This window comes from Leptosomus discolor, chromosome 6 (genome assembly GCF_034619465.1).
Source record: "Leptosomus discolor isolate bLepDis1 chromosome 6, bLepDis1.hap2, whole genome shotgun sequence".
In the NCBI taxonomy this organism is placed as follows: Eukaryota; Metazoa; Chordata; class Aves; order Leptosomiformes; family Leptosomidae; genus Leptosomus; species Leptosomus discolor.
In genome coordinates, this window is record NC_141396.1 from 32,238,317 (window position 1) to 32,262,170 (window position 23,854).

Here is a 23,854-nt window from a genome sequence, read left to right on the forward strand (position 1 = left end):
GTGGGCTTCTGGGAGTTGGCTTCCTTAGTCACAGATATCATCCTATGTGGTAGTAACTGAAATTTGTGGACAAGGAGAACTTTTTAGCAAGCTTTCGTTGACATGCAGTTAAGGAAAACACAGCAGTGTGCAGCCAGACATCTATGCAAAAGGAACTGGGCAATAGAGGTCGAGCCCTTACTGCCAACAGGGGATAATAAAAGAACACCTGCCCCTAGTCCACAATTTTACTTGAAGAAATAGAAATAAATAAAATAATGAATTAAATCTATGTAATCCTCTGGCCGTTGTACCACAAATCCTTAATTTGCCTAGCTACAGATTTCATGAAAGAGCCTCTGTGTTATTGTCAGCTTGGTGCACTGTCTAACTTACCTGCCCTGTCAGGCGCTTTGTTCAGTATGGCTGTTGGCAGGAAGGACTTAACGCAACTGCAGGAGTTAATCTGATCAAGTATTGTGTAGTCCCCTTCTGCCACAAAAGTTTATTTCATTTATTATCCATTGATTTTCTCTAGCTCAAAATTGTCTGATTAGAGGATTTAGCTGAAAAAGCAGTATTTGTTTTTAAAAATTGTTTGTTTCTTTGGTGAGGAAGATGATATCTTCTGGGTTTCTGGGAGATTCATTGGGATTTTGGTGGATTTGTGATGTAAATGAAATAGGAATTTTCTACTGATTAGTGAAGGAGGTGCAACATGCAGCTCAGACGTGATTGTTGAACAATTGTACTCTAGTTGAAATGAATATGGATTTAACCTAAGCTAAGGACACAGGTTTGGGTTCGTCATCATATAACACTAATTCATTTCCAAATCCATGCAAAGGTGAGCAAATACAATGGTTCTTGGGTAACGTAAAAGGGTGAATCACAAGGTTAGAATCAAATCTGTAGTTGACTTTGACTGGAATCAAGGGCTTTGGGGTTGACTTGTTAATTTACAGGTGAAAACAAAGTTGCATAGCAGCGGATACCACTGGAATAATATTGTGATTCTCTGTGCTCCACCTGAACACCAGCAGCAAAAGATCACAAGGAGTGGGTGGCAGTGTCATCTTACACTTCTCTGTTCGCAAAGCCTCGTTTTTGGTACGAATCAGAGCACGTGTAAGACTGATGGTGTTGGGTTTAATCAACATTTAAGCACACGTTGATCTGTGGGCAATCAGGGGTTACTGGAACACAAAATTTTCAGGTAGTCCTACTTCTTAGGCTGGAATCTTGCTGGCTGCCTAGTGTTTCTGTCAGACCAGAGAATTTCTCTGGTTCCATGGTAGTTGGGCTTTTATAGATGCTTTGCTGCTAGTCTGCTGTATGTTACGCTTGCATCAAATAACTACAACTGCAGATCATAGCTGTGCTTTGTAAAATATAGAGAAATGATATAATATAATACCTTTTTATTGGCAATACAATGCTAGCTATTAAAATTCAGTCATACATCATCCCAGGTGGTTGACTACCTTGCCAGTTTTGTTGCTTTCCAATTTGAGCATCCTGAATGCTGTGCTGAGGTGATAAACAGCCCATTGTAGGTCTGTGCTGATTCAGGTATTAAAGACAACTTTTTTTGCTGTATTTCCTTATGGAAACTAAAACATATTGAGTAAGTGGTCCCAGAAGTCCTTTGAAGAGACTGCTCCAGGAGCCTTGGGCAGTGCATTCTCAGAAGATGGTGATGCATTTTCTAAAGACTAGTGTTACTTTCCCAAGCTCTGACCACAGACAGACTTTCACCAGATGACATGTCAAGATGACAGATTATAATTGGTCACACAACTGTTCAAAACACAAATGAGTGGTCTCCTATCCATGGCTCCCAGAGTAGGTCTCTCTTAGTGCTGTTCCAGTAGGTTTGTAGTCTGTGCCGCATAGGTAACCCAGGGCTTCCTGCTGGCAAGGGAAGACTTCTTCACCCACAACCCCTGGGCAGCAGATTTTTGGCACATGAAGCAACTACTCTGGAGTCAGCTAGGCTGTGCACAGTGTTTCACTGACATGTTCCTTAGAAAATGCACTGCAGCTAGATAAGGCAGTGGCGAGCTGTCTTGTGGTTTACAAGGTGGTGAGCTGCTTGCTGGAATTTGGAGTCCCAGCTTGCTTGTTTGCCTGCCTTATGCTTTTTTCCTGGGCTTGTGCAAGGTGAGCTAAGGGTTCTGGGATGTGCTGGTCCCTGGTGCCAGCTCCTGTTAGCTGAACCAGAGCCGTTGTTTTACCTCCAAGGAGGCTGTGATTGACAACATCAGGGCCTTTTGCAGGCTGTGATTGAGCTGGTGTTTTCTTCAGCATGTGTTCCTCAGCTGAAGATACTGGGCAGACCTCAAGGTTTTTTGTATAGGCATGGATGAAATTGGAGCAACGTAATGAGTGAACAGCAACTCCTGTCACACAGAGGAGGTGGAGGGGGGCCGGACGGGATTAAAGATTGTGTTTGGACTGATTGTTCTGGTTTCTTCCTCACTAGGACAAAGAAGTGAACCTGGAACAGGTCCATAGACGCATGAACAGTTTAATTGATGAAGACATAGCCCACAAGCAAATCTCTCCAGCATCCATTGAAATCTCAGCCTTGGAGATTGGTGGCATGCAGCCAGCTCAGACCCTGGAGCCAGTACGTGAATACCAGAACACGCAACTTTCTGTCACCACCTTTTTACCAGAACAGACAACTCATGGTGCTAGCAGGACACTCACAGCTGCCTCTGGCAGCAACCTGCCGCTGCCCCTGAGCAGCTCAGCCACCATGCCCTCCATACAGTGTAAACACAGATCACCAAATGGAGGACTATTTCGTCAGAGCCCCGTGAAAACCCCGATCCCAATGTCATTTCAGTCTGTGCCGGGGGGAGTCATTCCAGAAGCAATGGAGCCCTCGCATGGAACATCCATATGATGAAAACAAACAGTAAAACAACCAGCAGAGCTTTTTAATACAAAATTTAAAAGAAACAAAAAAAAAACCCTACAAAACAAACTTGTACGTTTTTCTTGTATATACCTGTAAACAATGAAAGAATGAAGTGGGGTAAAAGTGTATTTTGAATATTCCCAATTTTCGAAGTCAGTAAAAAACAAATCAAAAAAACAAACAAAAATGTATGAATGACTTTGTAAATTTTGTTCTATATGAATAAAAAGGCAAACTACTTGTGATCATTCTCAAGTGCCAAAGAAGACCAGTTACTGGGACTGAGGGCCGTATTTTTTTTCCTGTGGATTTCAACGCTTACTCCCTTACTGTTCTTTTTTTTTTTTTTTCTTAAAGAGCAAAAAATTTATCTGTTTCTTGCTAGAAAAATTCACCATGCACAGATCTTTCCTTTCCCCAGAATCCTATTTTATAGTCAAGATCGAAGTTCACTGGGAGAATTTAACAGCTGGTATTAGCATAGCAGTAACAAATGTTTTAAATGCGAATTATAACTAAAATCCAACAAACAATAAACAGAAAAAAGAGAACTTTTTCCTTATAACAAGAATTTAAACTTCCACACAGTTTCTAAGTTTAAGCACAGGATTATTGAATTGTGTTTTTACACGTCTGCTGAGCTGTGTAGCTCTTTTTATTTAACCTTCTGTGTTTTGTTATATATATAATAGATATTATATATCTTTTATATATATGACGTATATATTATAAATGCTTTGATAAACAATAGGTTTTAGGTTAAGGGGAAAGCTTTTAAGAAAAACTGACCATCTGTTTCTGGTGTCTTGTGTACACAACTGAAAATGGGGAGGAACCAATGGCTGAAAGGAGTGAATCAAGGAAGAGCTTTGTAGGAGTAGGACGATAATGGCATTGCAGTAACTGTGCCTTCTGGTGCCGTCTCTTTCTTCCAGTTTTCACATTCCTGAATGACAAGGCTAAGCTCATGACTGTAAGCACAGCTCTGCTTTTTTTTCCATTGATTTTGAAGAGAAAAATTTTAATGGCCGTGTCTATAATCTTGGTAGAAATGGCTGTAAAATGCCTTTTTTTTGTCTGTGAAACACAATCAGAGGACAAAGATAGAGCAACACATATAGCGAATTTAATGTCTCGTTCTGCAAATATTAGCAGTGAAATTTCGTATGACAAAAAAATCAAAACAAAAGCAAACCACATTGTTTCCTTCCCAAATAGTAGTTCAAATGCCCAAGATAACTGATCCCTGCCTCCCACACACACTGTTGCTAATGGACCATCACTGTCTTTCAAAATTGGGATAATTTAGTGTTTTTTCAAATGTATCCTTATAGCTAGTTGTCATTTCCCTTTGTAGCTGGATTTCTTCACTTTATTAGAACACTGCTATTTGGAAAAGGCTGTAGATCTTGGTGCAGCAAAATCACTGTCTGTATTAAGGTGAAAAATTATGTTTGAACAGAGATGAAAATGCATTCACGTCCCAAGAAAGTCAGCAGGCAATCTGGGTGAGCTTTTTGGATAAATAAACATTCCATTGACTGCTCCTAATTTGATTTGCATAATTATGCAACAGGTATATTTATGGGATGACAAAAAGTCCCCCAGTTTTTACATTTCTAGTTTAAGCAGTAGGGAAGAAGAGTCAAACTGTAATACAAAAACAGCCTAATGGAAGAACCTGCTCAGCATACTACTTTTTAAATGAGGAATATTGATGGTGAGCTTACAGAAGGAGTGCTCTTGCAGGGATTAATTTGTCTCTGTTGTCAAGCTGGTTCCTCATGAAGACAGCGTGATTTTGCAGCTTGGCACAAATTGCACTATTTGCTTCAAACTAATTAAAGATGAATAATGTTCTAGTCAGCTGACTAGATTTATCCTATTTAGAGACTTGGCCCACACAAACTTGGGATTTTTTTTACTTTCATCATACTTTTTCTTATCATTATCTTAACAAACCTATGGCCACTGGAAAAAGCAGACATTTCTTCCCCTGATTTTTTCCCACCTTCTATGAATCCACTAATTAATCATGGCAGAAATAGCTGCGCAAAAAGACCGTGCAAACCTAGATATCTGTAAAGACGCGTAGGAGAAAGCATGCAACTATTTGCATTGGAAAAATCCCTCATTTTTGTTACCAATTTAAGACTTTAGCAGCTGAAGAGGAACATGCTCCAGAAGAGTTACAAGGAGATGCTTGCGTAGCTACAAGGGTGCAATCTGCAAGCTAGGGCTTGGCTGGAATGGATCTCCCTCCTTGGCAGTACCAGAGAGAGGAGGCCATCACCTCTTGTCCTGAGCATTCTCCAGAGCACAGGTGGGTGAGCGGCTCACTCAGCCACCTTGGCAGCATGGGGAATCACCCAGCTGTGTCCTGCCTTCTGGATGGTGAAGAGCCATGGTGAGCTACTGGTGCATGGCAGCATAGCCACTGCTACTGGTTCTGCACCAATGTTGTAACAGACAAGTTTGTCAGAGGCTGTCTGAGCTGCTCCCTTGCTGTTTTTCCAGAAAGCCTGCTATTTATTTGCTGCAGCAAAGCTCAGAGCAGGGAATTGAAGCCCTCCTTTACTGAGGCATCATTGCTTTCACAAAACATATTAGATCTTTTTCATATTATAGTCTAAACCACTGTACTGAATAATTTATACTGAACTGCATTTGTGGAATAAAATGTGAATACAGTATATTTGGGGGATTAACTTTAACATTCTCTGTATTCACTGGCTTAGACTTGCCACATGCTGTAAAGTTTAGAAGTAGGGTTTAACTTATAAGCAATGTTGGCTCTCACTGATTCTTGTGCATAGAATATGACTCGCTTGTTTGAATGCTGTGCAGGATTACATCTAAAATGATCAGGTTCTTGAAGAATCAAACCACACACTCCTCTTTTGGAAAAGTATCTAAGCATGCGTGTAAGCCCTATACAAAGCAGCTGCTCTATGCGCAGGTTGAAGTACTTTGCAGATTAATGATGGAGTTAAATTGCACATCTCAGATTAAATATATGGCTAATTTTAAGCAGGTGAGTGAGCTTGCCAAACTCCCTGGGACTAGTCAGTTGCTTAAAGTTAACTTGTCTGAAGCGCTTTGCTGCACCAGGGTCTATACTGTAAAAGCAGGAATCCACAATGGATCTGTCACTGTCTAGTAATTATTTGTTTATACAAAAGTTAGCAAGTTATAGCTTGAGCCTGTCAAATATGACAGGAACTTGATAAATCTTTCATGTGATGGTGGTTTTGTTTTAGATTATTAAAGCAAATCACCAGGTTCTCCTTGAACATAAACAATGTTTCTTTCCCCATAACTTTCAGTTTTCAAAGTAAATGCAGAATGTATGATTTCCATATTCTGTCTCCTGTTTTATATTTATATCTTCATTTTGACAGATCAAAGCATTCATTTTCTGTATAGTATGTATTCACCACACAGTCATGCATATATATATATATATACATCCACAGTAACTCACAGAAGTGAGAAATAAAATTTCAATGTGATGTAAATGAGCATAAGCTCAAAGCTGTTACAGAGCTGTGCTTATTTACACTACCTGCAGATTTGACCCTTCACTTCTAGTATCTGGCAAGTTGAAGCAGACAAACTGCAGAAATTCCTGAAAAATTTGAAGACCAAACTGTGCCCTTGATTTTCTAGTGGAACTTCCCCTGACTGTGCTTAAAAAAGGGAATAATGTATGATCCCAAATATTCCAGCTCCACCAGGATGTTTATATTGGTTGTATATGAAATGGAAATTGAGTGCCTATATCTTCCTTTTATTGTGCTCTTTTGCTGATGAACTTGCGCAAAAGTGACATCTGTGGCACAGCACTTGTAGTACATCTTGTTCTAATGATCCATTTAGTTTAGAAATTACTTTATTTTCATACAAAATTGTGACTCCATTTTTTCTATTTGCTTGCAATCCATGAGCAATCTGCTTGCAATCTGAAGAATGCATTGCTCTTACTTCTTAGTATGTTATGTTTTTGTATTGCAATGGAAAAAAGAGTAATTGTGCTTTTTAATTTCCAAGTTGAAACTGGATAGAACATTTTTATGCTGAGTTACAACTACACATGTGCAATATTTGTCTTGCAAAGTGAAATTCCCAATATCTGCCTTGCTTTGATAACCATTGCTGCACTGTAGATGAAGTCTCAGCAAAACAACTCACTTTCTCTTAGTCTGCTGATAGAATAAAACACTTAAACCTGGGTTCTCACCTGTGTAAATCAGCGTCTCTCCAGTGAAAGGGTCAAGCATACTGAGTTTCAGTAGGTGAAGATTTGGCTTTTACTATTGGGCTTGAGAGCACTGCTTCCCATAAACTTGTATTCAATGATAGCTCTGAAAAGGAAGATGTTTTGAGAGTCTTAAAAATGAACATGAAAGAGGAACATTTATTACTATTTTGAGCACTTAACATGGATTTGAGTTTAAACTGTATGCTGAAATAGCCTAGAGAACAAATTTCTTCGTAAAATCTGTTCAAATTTAGATATACCTCTCCTCTAAGAAAGGTTAAAAGCTCTTGGCTTGGTGGCATGGGGCATTTCCTTTCAGAGGAAATTATGTAACTGGAGCAGCACAGCAACCACAGTGCTCAGACCTTTTAATTTTATTTTATTTTGCTTTACTGACTTGACCTTATATTGTGAGCAGCTAAAGAATGATATAGATCTAAACATATTTTGGGGTCCCTGTTGGAAATTTCCCAAAGAAGCCTTTGGTGACCCTGGGAAAGGCAAGGAGAAAGTTAGAAGAAAATTCTGAAGAGAAGAAAAATTAAAGGTAAAAATGAACATGTGGTGAAGCGGGGGGAGAAAAGGGTGGTCACCATTCACATCTAGCAAAGCTGTGTTACTTGATGAGAAGCCTAGAGTCCATCATACAAGCAGTTGCTTGAGTTAATTATTATTTTTCTTAATTTTAGGAAACAAATAAAACCAGCATTTGTTCTACCAGAAACAGCTGTTATATTATTTAAGAGTTGAAAGTACTTGTTTAGTGATACCAGTTTTTTTGGCTTGATTCTCAGTCAGCTGGGGAAAATCAGCTTTAATCAGTGCTTTGCACCTAAACCAGCTGTGGGCCACTTGCTGGATGATACTCCCAATGGCTGTTTAGGTCTGCAGCTGGGAAAAATCAGCCTCACTCAGCTATCCATAAACCTCTAACCTTTCTGGTTTTTGGGTAAGAGTTAAGGCTTATCAGTATCAGCTGTGTGTTTTTGGATAAGGAAGCCGCTTTGTAAGTGTTCACATTGGAGGGAAGCAGTACAGAAACTTGGCTTCTCCAATCTTGCAAAGGTAACTAATAACAGACGTAAGTAATGTGTGAGACTTCAAGCTCTTACTGAGTTTTGTTTTCTCTTAAGTTGACTGTCGGACTCATTAGAGGGCTAAGTTATTTTTTTTAACTGCACACTTACAGGGTATTACTCTAAATTACTTTTTGCTTTTTCACCTTTTAAATTGGTATCAGCTTGCTTAAAAATCAATTACTGTTGGTAGTAACTTCATATTATGTTGTAATGGAGCATCATCATAAGAAAGCTGTTTTGTCTTTTTTATCTTTTCTTGTAAGTCTTGTTGGAAGATGTCTCATCTCTCTGTAACTGTTGAGTTGTTGCAGATAAAAGCTCTGTAGTTTTGAGAGTGTAAGGTTTCTCTCTGTTTTGGTCTCTACATAACATAAGCAGGGGAAAATAAGTCCTCACAGTCATAGATAAACACAGACACACAACGTATCAGGGTAGGGAAAAAACTTGAACAAAAAAGAAAAAAATGCTTGTGTATCCTGCCCAAGCTTCGGCTGCTTGGATGACTGGCTGGGACAGAAAATGATTTCTGAATAGTATGTTACATGTGACTGACTGTACTGTAGAAATCATCTGAAATGTTTCCAGGTGGGAAACCACAAATCACAGCTCAGCGTGCCCCCAAGTTGTTTTCAAGATAGAGTGGTGGGGGATTTTTTATTGTTAATTGTTCTGTTATAATGTCATAACTGAAGCTGTCTGTGAAGGGATATGGAAGGACAGGTTTTAAAACAGCTTCAGTTAATTAGCAGACTGCTTTTAGACTCTCATTCTAAAAAGTCACTCACTCATTAAAGGCAATATCTTTGAAATTTTCTATATTTCAGTATTTTTCTTAATTTCTTTCCCTTTTGTAAAATGTATGTATTTGCTTTCTGATGGAGTTATTTTTGAAGTGGTTAAGTATAGCACAAAGGAGCCCAGCACCTCAGGTGAGAATTGCAGCTTAAAGAACAAAGGAGCATACAACTATGACAATGAACTGTGAAGAAGAGAGATCCCAGATTTATGTATTTTTTTCTATATATCAGCAGAAAAAACTTGAATTCTGTTTAATGTGCTTCTTATGTTTTATATTGGATCGATCCCATCAAATTAAATACTTGCCAGAAGCAAAATATTCCAGCCCACCAAAGTGCTGAAATGCATATTTGCAAATAAATCTAAGCAGACACTGGAAATGTTCCCCTGTCTTATATAGAAATCATCATTTTAATCTGCTGAAGTGGGTACACTGATCAGTTAAATATCTAAAGCATTTGGTAGCGCTCTCCTGTATCCAGGCTCATCATGCCCAGGACTTATGATGTAGTGTAGCATCCCACAGCTGTCAGCAGCCGCACTAGCAGCACAGGGAAATGGTGATGAGGTTAGGTTTGGGAACTACTTCTTCATCCTGAGACAGAGTTCTCACCTATAAATAAACCTGGGATGACAGTAGGTGCAAATCTTTTATCTGCAGTGGTAGACCCTTTTGTATCTTGGTATATTAGTAAGGAACTCGGAGGGACTGAGCTCAGCCCTGGTTGTTGCCCATTGCCTCTATCAGAAAGGACAGGCATGTCCTGCTCTGCAATGAAGGAGAGGGATGCGTCTATGTGTGCCATGTTGTAGGTTTTGCCAACCCATCAGGGTGCTGCTTTCCAGTATTGGCTATGTTGCTGCTGCTGGGTGGATAACATGTGATAGGAGAAACTCTCCTGAGAAGTGTTGGGTGTAGGCAGGTATAGCATTTACAATGTGTTGAAAATGAGTAGTTCCCATATTTCAGCTGCCATTTAAGAGCTGGCCAGGAAAGTCTCACCTTGAATTATGGTGAGAACTGATTTTTGTGAGGTTGCTTTAGTCATGAAAGCTTTCAAGTTTCCAGTATAGCAACCGCTAACATAGCGGTAGAGCCCATGGCTCAGCACACACCCTGCAGGGACCTTGAGACGATGGCAAAGTGAGTGTGGAGTGAGGCATTTGGCAGTGTTTACTGCAAGCTTCATGGAGAACTAGTGCTTGGTGCGGTGGTGGTGGAGCACAGGAGAGCCCCAGAGCAGCAGTGGGAGGAGTAGCTGCTGGGGGAGGGCTATGTGGGGCAACCCCAGAGAGCAGGGGTAGTATCTGGGGGGGCGAAGGTCTCGGAAGAGGAGTGTTGATGGTGTAGGCAAGATGTTGGGGTGGGAATTACGCCTCAGCAAGGAATGGTGAGGCTTGGAAGTAAAATGGGGAAAATGCTGTATCAGAGTGTGGATACCCACTCTGTGGATACCCGTGGACATGAAGGTTTCTGGATGCCACTGTCACGATTTACAGAGATGTTTCCTAAAATCCAAGTTATGCTAAATGGGGAAACTTGGGTCAGGCTGGTCCTGGCACATGGAGAGAAAAAATAATGATTGTATCAGGCTGTGTAGGTAGGACTGTGCATTGCTGTTTTAAGTCCATGCTGTTTGATTTCACCTCCTGTTCTATGTAGATCAGCTTTCTCATCTGTTCTGGGCTATGATTAGTTGTGCAATGTTTACCTGACTCTTTGACAGAGAAATGTGCTTTTGTAACACAGGAACAGTTTCCTCTTGCACATTTGCATTCCTGGCTTTGTCTTGTCATTCATGTCAAAATGTCAAGCAGAGAAACATATGCTTTCAAATGGAGTTTTTGCAAACCATTTGGATCAATAAGGACTGTCTGTCTGTGTATTTGTAACATCTGCCATGGAGGAATATAAAGCTCTATCAATTCGATGTCTTAGTAAACCATATTTTACTCCAGACTGTAGCTTGTTTACATTCAGTGACAGGAAAAAATGGGTGCTCTGGGTGCTGCAGAGGTCTGTTGTAAAGCAAGTCCTGCTTTTTGGAAAGTAGATGTCTCATCTTTTGCGTGCAGCAAATACATGCCATCCTGTCAGGCCAGGGTATTAATCCATAGACCTGTCACTCTGACAGCTCAGTGCAGCTGCTGATCATCCCTGGTCTGCTCCAAAGGCCGGTACAGGCAATAATTTCCAATTATTCTGAGACAGCATCTGAAAAACTGCCAGGGTGTCAGGAGGAGAAACCACCTGCCTGTGCAAGAGGGGGTTTGGGGTGGGGTGGGGGAAGTGTCTGGCCACAGTCCCTGGGTGCAACAAAGGTGAAGGGTCCCCTATGCTTTGCCTGGTGGGAGCTGGAGGATGAGGTACTCCTCTAAGGGCTGAAATATCACAGCCAGAAAATGGTGGTGTAAGGCAGTGATAGGAGCGAGACCTCAAAAATATGGGGAGATGGTACTGGAGTGTGGGGCAGGTTAACAGCTTGTGTGGCCCCAGAAAAAAGCTCCTGAAGTGATGTAGTTATGTTACTACGAGAAACAAAGAGGTTGCATCAAGGAAGTGCCCATCTGGATATTAAGCAGCTGGGCAAGTCCCAGACCTTTAGTTATAACACCTGATTAGTTCCACAGTATTAAGTACTATGAAAAGTGTATTAAACCTTTTATTAATAAAACTCAAATAGCAGATAGTGAAAGCACACAAAATGTAAAGTGTTAAATTAGACCAACAGTTTAATTATTCTTTATCACTCAATCCCTTTACCTATGTGGCTTGTTAAAGGGAAACTCTCCTCTGCCATTTGTGGAAGAATTGCAGAAGACTGCAGCAGTCCTCGAGCAGGGAGGAAGAGGAATTGGGGAAAGCTGTTGTGCAGGGGTGGAGGCAGCCTCTGTTTGCAAGAGGCAGGCTTGAGTGTCAGCAAGACTAACACATGAGCAGAGAGCGGGCATGGCTATGACGGAGGAGTTGAACTTTGTCAGCAGTGCACTGACCTGACTTTCCAATTCAGTGTGGGTGGAGGGAGGTGAAAGGCGTCGTGCCAACAGCCAGAAATTACCCCACTCTTGTGAGATCTTGGGTTTTAGTTTTACCTAATGGTGGGGAATGGAAAGTAGTTCTGCTGCCACACTTAGGCTGTGTTGGCAGCACATGTCAGGGTACGCTGATGCCTTGAGCATCGCTGCTACAGGTCGGCAGGAAGAGGCTCAAACAGTATCCGCTTGAGGGCTGGGAGTGGGTTTACTCTTGCGGTTGTGACTGTCTTTCTGGCCTGACCTTAAACTGTTAGAAAGAAGCGTTAAGAAGAGAAGATAGTTTGGTTTGGGTTTTTTTTGTTTGTTTTTTTTTTTTTTTTTTAAATTCAGTAAAGCCTAAGGGAAATTTCTAGCTTTTTCCTCACTAATAACTACTTATTTTCTCAAAGACAAAAGCTTCTATATATGCGGGATTTGATAAGCAGATAAGGTAACAGTGTATTAAGGAAAAAAAAAAAATCGAAGTCCTGCTCTGAAGTTTCTGATGCTTCTGGAGGTTTTTTTGCATTGGAATATATTGTTCAAAGTTTTCTTGAGTTGAATTTTGATCAAAGCTTACATTGGAACTGAGGGTCTGTAATTCATGTAGTTGGGAAATGCATAGGATTTTGTGTTTAAATTGGCTGGTCAGTATTGCACAAGTACCATCAAAAGTCAAAATGACTACTGAGCTGCAAATTAAAAGTGTTCATAGTTATTAAAGAAACATTAAAATTCCATTTTTCTTTTGGTTTTAAAAGAAATAATTGGGAATAATTAGCATTAAATTACTCACCTGGCTTTAGTTATGATGGGCTTATTAAGTCATTACTGAGAGATTGAATGGTGGCACATGTTGATTATGTTTAGATGTCACTTGTCGTCTTTTTTTTTTTTCTGAGCACCAGAAAGAAATAGCTGAAGTTTTCTAACAGCTCAAAAAAAAAAAAAAAAAAAAAAAAAAGGTAAAAATTGATGCTATGATTGAGGCTGAGGAATTTAAAGTCTCCAAACTATTAAATTTCAGTGGGACTTATAACTCCATAGAACCCCTTTGATAGTCACTGATCAAAGCAGAAATCAGCTCACCATTATTTTGTGCATGTCATGGCAGGTGCATGGATTGAGATTTCAAAGCTGTTTCACTATTTTGAGTGATTAATTCAGACCCATACCCTAATATTTGTGAAAGATGTTTTTTTACTTTGATCAATTTTGAAACTTTCATTATTTTGAATATGTTTCCATCTTAATTGAAAAACTTCAGATGACGAGTTTTGTGTTCTTCTGCAGAGAGAGGAGAATACCCAAAAGAGGACTTCAAATCGCAGTTACTAACCAAGACACCCAAAGCACCTGCCACTTTGTTCTGTCTCTAGGCAGAGCCTCATACTGTGGGGTCTTTGATCATCTACTGGGATCCTCTCTGTTGTGGTCCTACAGATAATAGAGAAAGAGAGGTGTATTTGTAATTCTGATAATGTAAAAGGTTTCAGATTCCTCAGATCTTCAAAACAGTTAATGTTTACTTACACTGGCCTTCTATTAGATATTCTGTATAACCCACCTTTGTGTGGGGGTCATATAGACTAAGTCCCGTGAAAAGATCCAACTGTTCAAAGATAAAAATACAGAAGTCTTTCAGTACTGTAAACAGGTGTTACTTCACTCCTGAAGTTGTATAGAGAAAGTACATCTCAAGGACTATTAATGCAGAGACCATTAAATAAACTGCAAGTAAACGTTGCTTATATTCTATCAATGCTAATGTTGTTTGTATTTTTCAGTCGTCTTTGATTGATATAGTTTAATAATTCATGTGGCATCTGCTATCGCATATATTTTTTTTAAAAGATATTGTATTTCTTAACATGTAAACACAAAGGCAATGTTACCTCTTGCAATGGGAGTAGGAAGGAATATTTATTTTTATCTGTATTTGCTGTCTTGCAGCTTTCACATTCAAAGCACAATAATTTTAAAAGTACTCAAAAAAAGAATTCTATGTAAGTGAATCAATCTGGTCAAAAAACTGAAATCATTTTTGAGGAATTTGGAACAAAATAGGGTCCTTCTGTCTGTCTGAAAACCTTGAAATTAAAATGTTTTGTTACTCTCTTTAGCTAGATTTTTATTTTTGCTGTGAAGTGTGTTTGAAATGCCTTTTTTTTGTTCTCGAAGGGGAAGAGATAAAATTTGCAATGCTCCTCTGGTTTTCCTTTTCATGTTTACCTTTAAGGTTTCTGTGATACCTGTGGCATATATAGGTTTGGGGCATGGGGGTGGTGTTTGTATGGGTTGGGTTTTTTTGTTTGTTTGTGGGTTGTGTAGTTTTGTTGTTGTTGAGATGAAGAATAATGTCACAAAGAAAATGGTCCCAAGGTCTCCACCTTAACACCAGGGAATTGTTTGCTGTCTAGCAGAATCTTGTATCTCTAGCTGTCATCTCCATAGCTAAATCATAATCTGTTTTTTCTAACTCAAACTTCCCGGAGAAGCAAAGATTTTGATCTGTTGCTGTGGCTGGTGTAAATAAGGATAATTTTCTATGAAATGTGATCTATTACATAGTGCCTAATTATGTCGCCTGAGACTTGACCCTTCTTCACTGTGACAGGCACAGTTAGAAATTTTCGCAGATTTCCAAACCAGAATTAAAAAAAACCCCACCACACCATCTGGTTATAACTGAAGAAAACAAAAGCAGTGGGAAAGAGAAGCATTCAACTCATCCCAATGCGATGTTGTACCCTATTCCTACAGGTCCTCCTTACCAAGGTTGCAGGTGGATGATGACTTATTTGTAAGCAAGATTTGCTGGAGGTCTGTCTTATTGCCCCAGGCAGATGAGATTTTTAACTAGTCTTTTTCTTTTGTCCTTCAACTGTTGTGTGCTTCAACAGGCCCAACTGCAGATATCCAGGAGAGCTTATCAATGCTTTCTAATTGTTCCTTGCTCCTTGTTTTAGGACTTGCCTGCATGAAAACCCTTTTCCTTCCTGAAGGAGTGGTCCACTCTGCATTTGACATGGCTCACATAAATGTTATTTCCTCCACTGGACTCACCTATTTTTTTCATGGGAGTAGCTGTCTTCTTGGTGGCTGATGTATGCTCATGCAGCTGAGGGAGAAGAAAATAGGAGAGAAAAAATCAGCAGATAATGAAAAGTAAATTATTTTAAAATCTAAATTCTTATATCTGGAGTTAATTCTGTTTAGCTAGTAAAGATTTGAAACTTTGTCCCTTAAATACAATATATTAACAGTTTTATGTTAAAATATTCACCAGTGTGAGCAAGAATATTTCTCAACTTGACCTATATTTATCCTTGAGGTTGGTTTTGTTACCTGCTTTACTGGCTGCTTTTCTGTATTTCCCTCTCTGAGGCACCTCTTGCTGGAGCCTCTCTGGCAGCAGAGCACAGACTTGCCCCCATGTGTTGCATGAGGTCAGTGCTGGATGAAGTGGTAAGCTAAGTAAGTTGTCAGGCTTCAAGACACAGCAATTGCTGCTTTTTTTTCTTTTTTTTTTTTTTACACTCTTAGTAAGCTATCTTCTCAGCCGTCACACAGTACCCTTTATTTTGAACGCTACCTCTGGCAAACTGAGTCCAGGGCTGGAAACTTGGGGGTGCTTGAGCAGAGGCTTGGCCCTAGCTGAAACTCTGCAGGACTGATTCCTGACTGGGTGCCTGCCACCCACTGCCCCAGACAAGCACTTGCCTCCCCACTCCTGGAGAAGTATTTGTGGTCTGATTTCTACCAAGCTTCCTTGTTTCCTGTTTCTTACAGCCTCTCTCTTTAGACACTATGAACCTGTCTTTATTCCTGCAGGAGCAGATTAGAATTGTCTTGGGGCATCCAAAATTGATCCCATCTGTGAACGCTTCAGTAATTGGCCAGTTACAGAGGATGGGCAATTGGTTCCTGTCAACTTTTGAGGTGAGAAGGATGGTTTGAATCTTCATCTGCCATCTGTAATCTTAACTCCTCTAATCTTGATGCATAATTTCTTCTGCTTTATAGATTTTATTGTAGGCAATTGTAAGATGTGAATAAAGTCACAGGTCAGGTACAGGTCTCTGTGTTAGCAAGTACATGTGCAGGGTAACTCAGTCTTGTTTGCACATGTGGATTTGTTTTATACTGGGTAGCTCAGTTTGCATCTGTGAAATATCTAAGTTTTAGTTGTGTGACCTTTTTAGTTGTTTGGCTTTTACGTGTAAATTAGTTCTATGTCAGCCAAGTAGTACCTTAATTAGAAAACAAAATCTGCAGCCTGGTACCTAATGTTTCTATTAGCTTGTTTGAATAGTCTGCAGGTTTGGAGTTGGGCCAGATTGTTTATTCAGAGTGTATTTTTAATTGGATTATTGGTACGTAATAATTAATCTATCATTGATCCATTATTAAAACAGAGATGTGTTTGAAAGTGTTCTGACAAATCCCAGTGGTGTTTAATTGAAATATTTACTCCTATACAGAGTATAGGCCTTTCTTCTTTCAATGCTAAAAAATAAAAACCAAATGTTTTGATGGCACATTTAATATATACCTCCTTTTGTCAAAGATAGATTCATCTTTTGCTCATATTTCAGATGCATCTTTGAGCTTTTTTTGTATATAAAGTTGTTTTGCTCTAAAGCTTCAGAATGGATGTCCTCATTTTTGGAGTAGGAAACTGAAATAAGGACTCTTTGGTCAGAGCTAGGAAATGTTTCTTTCTTGTGTTTTTTTTTTTTTTCTTAGGGTGCACTTCCTTTGACAACTGACCAATTGTTTTTTATTTTTAAGTCAGGTGAAAAGAGATAAGTTGCTAAAAAGAAATCCATTCTTAATCTGAGAGAAGATAGCTTGCTATCTCTTAACAGAATTGCACTAAGAAGCACTTTTGAGGAACAGCTTCAAATGACTTTTTGAAAACGCACCTTTATGTGAACTGGATCATCCTTTGTGACCCTTTCAAAAGGAGAATAGATTTAAGAAGCATGTTTTTTTCTTTCTGAAAAGGCACAGTGGTTAGTGTGGCTTTTTTTGTCTGCCCCTCCCACCCACCACCACCCCTACATGCACTTGTTCCTGTGTAAACCCTGCTGCATGGGCTGTACGTGGTAATTTGAGAGGAGAGAACTAGAAAAAGTGCAAGACCTGAGCATTGCCCTGATCAACTATGGCTCCCGTAGCAGCTTGCAGCAGGCTGCTGCCTCAGAGACCATTTGGGTGCCTGCAGATCTGCAGAGCCAGAGCATGTGGAGGGGCTGAGCTGCTGGCTCTGCTCCTGCCACAGCAGAGCCCAGTCCCATGGAAGCTGCACTGACCTGTGTTCCCCTCTGTTGTGATGCTACGCGCTCCTGGGGCTGCCCGTCTCTGGTCAGCTCAGTGGTGCATAATTTGTGAGCCTGAAGTCTATGCAGAAAGCTGCTGGTGAAGGATAAATGAATAACAAACAAAAATATTGGATGGGATTGTCCTTACTCAATCTAGCTGTACATCACTGTGAGTCCATTGCTGTACTCTCAGCCTTTTCCTGGCTGTAGACATCTCCTACACCATAAAGCTTCTGCCTGTGCTCAGTTACCATCCTTTGAACCAACTGTGTTAGTGGATCCTTTGGAGGTTTCTGGTCTGGAGGACTTGCTATCTCAGACCTGAGTAGTCTCTCTGTGAGAGGTAGCTTCTTTCTCAAATCCCTTTTCTCTTTGTTCTTATCTGGAAGGATGTAATCATGCCATGTCACTCAGAGCTGCTCTGTATTTTAGAGAGAGTAATGACATTTCACCACACTTCACTTCATTGAGTGATGTGCTAAATATTTTCTTTTTTCAGTAAAGTTCATGATAAAGCTAAAACTATTTTAAACAGGCATTGGTTTCCAGTAACTGTTACTTGCCCAGCCAGAATCAGATGGACTTGTGGTGGTGGTGTCTGTTTTTTGCAAGCACCTGTATAAATATGTTAGCCTAGTTAAAGACCTTACAGCAAGCTTTGGTAGTTCTTCTCCCAAAGAGATAAGATGAATGCGTGCTAAGGACTAGAGCCTGAGGGAACAACAGCATTTCATGCTGTCCCCAGTGCAGCATTTAAACCCCAAACCAAAATCTGAAAGTTTGGGTTGTGCAACTTTGAGCTCAAGATCAGCCTATGTAATTAAGGAGAAAATGGACTTGTTTTGTGTGACTTCAATGACTATGATGTTGATGTTTAGCTGTATGCTTTTAAAAAGAAAAAGAGGGTAAAAAACCAAACAAATGAAAAACATGCTGTTTTACTGCTAGATGGAGGTCCCCCTCAGGAGTGTGCAAAGGTAATGATTCTTCTGTGTCCCTGTGAGTTTCCAGCTGGGCTGTGAACCACATCTCACTTTGCATTGCTGAGTCAAGAGTGACCAAAGATACCGAGGTGGAGTAAATGGCATGCAGCACTTCTGTCCCTCACTGGTCATCTTGTGGAAGGAATTTTTGTCAGGTGCTGTTGAAAATTTCAGAAGGCTAGAAGGTGTTTTTGTTGTCCTTTTAGGCTGCTTAGATTTGAAGCTTCTTCCCCTTCCTACATTGCATATCTTGCAATATTTTTAGCTATTGACAGCACTACATGTCTAGATCCTTTCAACATTTTCTGTGTTACTCTGAATCTTACATAATTTGTGGGTTTAGAGTAGCTGCTTTGTTTCCAGTTCCTAGGCAAAATGCTTTTATTTGTACAAGTGTCTAATCAGAGGAATGAAGCCTCTTTAATGACACCTCTTGCTGAAGACTCACTGCCCATGCTTGCAAAGCAGCATTTCTGATGGAATGAAGACACAACATTTTTAGTCAATTAGAAGTTCAGTCCAGAATACTGGAGCATCTCCCTTACAAGGAAAGGCTAGGAGACTTGGGCTTTTCTCTGGAGAAGAGAAGAATGAGAGGGGACCGTATCAATGCTTATAAATATCTAAAGAGTGGGTGTCAAGAGGATGGGGCCAGGCTCTTTTCAGTGGTTCCCAGTGGCAGGACAAGGAGCAATGGGCACAAACTGAAGCACAGGAAGTTCCTCCTCAACATGAGGAAAAACTTCTTTACTCTGAGAGTGACAGAGCACTGGAACAGGCTGCTCAGGGAGGCTGTGGAGTCTCCTTCTCTGGAGATACTCAAAACCTGTCTGGATGGGATCCTATATGACTTGCTTTAGGTGAACCTGCTTTAACAGGGGATTGGACTAGATGATCTCCAGAGGTCCCTTCCGACCCCTACCATTCTGTGATTCTGTAATACTAGAAATTATCCTCTGCAGTATTGCCTGTCTTGCTTACCAAACTCACCAGATTCTTCTATTTTGAGGCATGTCTAAAACACCTACCCTGTTGTAAAGGTTAATGATGGAGGAGTTGGACACCATCTCCTGCTCAGAATGAAAAAACAAAATGCCAACTCCATAGCTTGGGAGCGCCTGTAATCTCCCTGTCCTGGCCAGGATAGAGTCATTGCCCTGTCTGCAACTTGGTTTGATTCATACTTCCTTCAGCTAGAAATAGTTCATAGCTGTTGCCTTCTTTGTCCCAGTGCAGTTCTCTAAAAGCTGAAGCTGTCTGTACCTTGAGCCACCAATGGCTATAAACTACTCTGTTGCATCTCAAAGCAAGCTTTCTCTGTTTGAGGTGACAGGTCAATTGCTGTCGCTATGGTTCTTGCAATCACAATAATTATGTCTGTCACAATTAGAATATGGCAAAGATGACTCTCCTGGTCACTTAACAAGTCACCTTGGAAGTTGACTGTTAATGAAGAGAGAGACAGATACCTTTAAAAAAACAAAACAAAACAAAAAAACCCAAAACCCTCAGAAAACCCCAGGTGATCTGGCTGTGGAATCTGGGCTTTTGTAGGATTTGGAGCCATAATCAGAGTACTTCCATAGGGTGGGAACTGTAAGAAAATACAGCCATCCCTAGCATACAAGTAGCCAGAACAGTATTATGAGTTATCATGGTTCTTAAACATGGGAAAAAAAAGAAAAAAAAAAACCAAAAAACCACAAATTTCTGTGTAGAAGGAGGAAAAAACACTCTGGAGGATTGTACAAATGGAGGTTTTGGCTCTTATCTCAGAAAGTGAAAGAATGAAAACACCTGAGGCAGCTTTTGTTCGCATATGGCATGGATTCACTTATTGTTTTATCTGTAGTAGTGCCAATGGTCAGTTTGAATCCTAGGTCATTTAAGAGTAGGCAAAGCCTCAGCAGCAGCATCTCTAATTCAACTTGATATTTCTGGAAGGAACTATCTTTTTGCAATAAACTTGTTTCCTGGAGAATGGAGCAATTAATACCTAACACCCTGCTTATGTTTCCAGTTACTAGTATTCTTATTATAACATTGCATGAGCAGTTTAGGATAAAAAATCACACCAGGATAATGCAGAAGAACAGACGCAGTCAGTAGTGAGAATAAGGCCACCAGCATGTTTTGGAAATGTAGGGGTGAAAGACAGGATGGTTTTCTCTCCTGGAGAAAAAATTACCAACTCTCTGTCTTTATCAATCACTTATTTTCTCTGGAAGAAAAGAGACTCTCAACAATCTCTCTGGAAGCCCGTATTCCTGTTCTTCAGCCACGATTTACGGTCCTTGGTAGATTCCCAGCACTAGTGTGCTGTTTCTTAAATGAATCTTAAAGGGCTCATTTCCTTAGTTATATTCCTATTTTATTTAATTCCACTTCCTGGCGAGAGGACATTCTGTTTTATGTTTAACACTGCTGTCTGCATGGGAAGTGAGAGGTGGATAAAGCTGTTAAAAATCTATTGCAATTAAGCTTTGTGTGATAGTAATGAAGCTGTGACCATACCACCGTGATATCTAGAAAGTACGGTTCTCCAACATTGTTTTATTTGTTTTTGTTCTTTGAAGACTTCAAGCAAAGCATTTTTATTTAAAAAATATTTCTTTAAAATTTCTCTTAGCAAGTAATTATTTTTTTTTAATGATTTTGCTTGCTGTAGAATTCCTTCTGGTTCTAACTCCTTTGCCTGAAAAGCTTGAAATTACTTCAGTTTGTCTGAAATAAATCTTTCTGTGAATCTAAAGGTGAATGTAGTGTTTGCTTCAAGACAGACTATTTTTAACCTGTTATTGCCAGTAAGCAGGCTGGTTAAAGGGAAGTTAACCAATCTTTGAGGTTCATCATGCCCAGGTCCCTTAGATGCAGACTCCTCTGAATTCAGTGTGAGAGGAAGGGCAAGGGAAAGCAGAAGTCTTTCTTGCTATTTCTGAAATGCCCCATTATGATCTTGCAACTGTTCTGTCCCCCTTTCTCTAAGGTGATAGCTTAGCCCTCTCTGTGCAAATTAGGAGTATTACTGTTTCTCTGGTTCCTTAAGTGTGTCTCAGCTAGGCTACAAAACTAAGCTTAGTGCAATAAACCTGTTACGCTTTCATCTTTTTAGGCAGGTCAAAGAGTTGATATTAGACCATCACTATGCATTGCTGCTGTTATACGTAGAAGTGGTTGAAAACTAGAGGTAAAAAGATGAAATTGGTTGCATAGCAGTAGCAGTTGATATCAAAGAGTAAAAGGCAAAAGAACTGTCCTACTAGATTTTTGGGTTGAATTTTGGGCTTAATGAGTAAGTAGTGTCTTAAGTCACTTGACAGCCCTGTCTCTGGACAGTAACCTATTTTCTGGGGTAAGCTGGTGCATCTCCGGTGATGCAGTAATTTATATCCACCTATGCTGGATGTTAGTGTTTGCAATAGCAAATGGAGTTTTTGAGGCCTCCCCAGCATCCCCAAAACAGCTTATTTTCTTTCCGTATGCCTGCCTGGGGAAACATCAGGGCTACAGCTGGCAGGCTTGAGTAGATTTTATAAGCACACCTTCACTTATGTGTGACAGAAAATCAGCTGACACACAATCAATTTATTTCTCTGGTGCAAAGAAATAATAGGTTGCAACTGGTTACCATTTTCTAATGATCTCTTTGCATTGAAAGAGTCATCAGCTTTGTTCCGTGTAATTGCATTCTTTTAATGTGGCTATTTGTGGCAGATTATAGCCTGCAACTGCAAATGCATTTGAGTAGACAGCAGATGAAGTCCATTGGTCCTCCTTTTAGCCTTACACAGGCAGCTTCCTTGGTTTTAGTGCAGTGAGAGCTGGCTTACCACCGTGAGAGGAGACAAAAGCAACGTCTGAAGTGCACTTCAATTCCACAAAAAAATATCCAGTTTTCTTGGCCCGATTATTCTGTTTCTTGAGTTGTATGTTGATATAACTACAGAAACCTCAGTTTCCACTGTTGTGAAATACTTATTAGGAAACTGCAGAATTAGCAAGGAACTCGATGCAAAATATTCAAGCATCCTTTCATTATGCACTGTGTATTTTATACAACCGTTAGAATAAAACACACACCAAAAAAAAAAAGACAGAACTCCTGTGTTAGTATAGAGAGTTGGAGAAGGTCTTTGCTGTCTTCACTATAGGCTGTATCATTCTAAAGTCAATACTGATCCTATTTTCAGTGCATCAGGTAACTTATGAACCCAAAGAGCAGAAGCTGACATTTTTAACTTTTAGTTCTTATGTAGTCATGTAGACTAGTTAGCCATTTTTTTCCAGTTTATTATAAGATTTGAATGGTAATTAGGTCTTCATGCTAGCTTAATCTTCAGCTCAGTGACTGCCAGTTACTAACCAAAACACACTGATGCTGCTTTAGCAATTATGATCTCAAGGTCAAACAGAAATGAGAAGTCACTGCTCTTGTTTCAAGATGCCCAGTCCTGAGACAAGCAGGAGTCATTTCCAAATGCTGATCTTGCTTCACTGAAAAAGAGCCATACCCTTCAAACTTTCACAAAATCTTAATGACAATCCATCTCTTCTGCTCTACCTCTCCAGTACTTGCTTAACTTGTATTTTCATTTTGAATTCTTTTAATATACTAATAACTTTCACCTGTGTATCAGAAAACATGCTAGGTGGATCCCTCTGGATGGAAAACATGGGCCTGTCTCGTACTGAGCTCGTGGTGAACCTCTCCCTCAAAAGTAACCACAACAGTCTTTCTTTTTACCTGTGTATGTGACTGTGTGCACACACACACAGAGTATATTTAAAACATGATGAACATGGTTATTATTTATGTAAATGCCAAAAAAACCAAACCATGTATGAGTGTTGGGCAGGGGGATGTTTCCCACATGGTGTTGTGTTAACTGGCAGTTACATTTCCTGTCCCAGTAACAGTGCTGGATAAATGAGAGCTCCAGAACATGCTCCCACTCGTGTCCCTGTGCAGCAAGAGTCAATTGGTACGCCTCACTTGAAACCGTCTTGCATAGAGGAAAGAGGAATTGGGCATCTATCACATCTCACAAGAAAAGGGCCCCTCTCCTCACTGAAAAGTAGAGGAGATGTCATATTAAATCCCTGTTTATTTTCACATGCCAAGGGATGTTGACTCCCTGAATGCAGGCATCTCTCCACAGGTTCTGTGTCTTGTTTGCTGATTAGCAGTGATCTTGGCTCACTACCAGCAGACTCGTGTTTACTCAGAAAGGGAGGCTAATTTTCTACAGCTCTAAAGTAGAGCTCCACTGAAAACCATCCCTATTTTTTTGTGTAGAAGAACTAGTGTCTCTGAAGGGCAAGCTACTTGAGAATCCAGAGGAAGCTATACTAGTGTAATCAAAAAGGAGAAACTCAAGGACTTTAGCTAAGGAAGTTCCAGATGTCAGACCCTTATAGGGGCAGGGGGAGAAACCTAAAGACTGTGCTCCTCTGAGGCTGTGCTCAGTAAGATACTGTGCATG

The 23,854-nt window shown here is 40.0% G+C and overlaps 1 protein-coding gene across 2 annotated transcripts in view; it reads left to right on the plus strand.

Moving 5' to 3' along the window:
• Positions 1-2,893, plus strand: part of GRID1 (glutamate ionotropic receptor delta type subunit 1) — a 553,612-nt gene extending 550,719 nt beyond the window's left edge. For both annotated transcript variants that reach the window (XM_086466670.1, XM_086466671.1), the window contains one exon: positions 2,465-2,893. In XM_086466670.1, coding sequence (XP_086322796.1) covers positions 2,465-2,893 — 429 coding nt within the window. The remainder of the gene's footprint in view (positions 1-2,464) is intronic.
• The last annotated feature ends 20,961 nt before the right edge of the window (positions 2,894-23,854 follow it).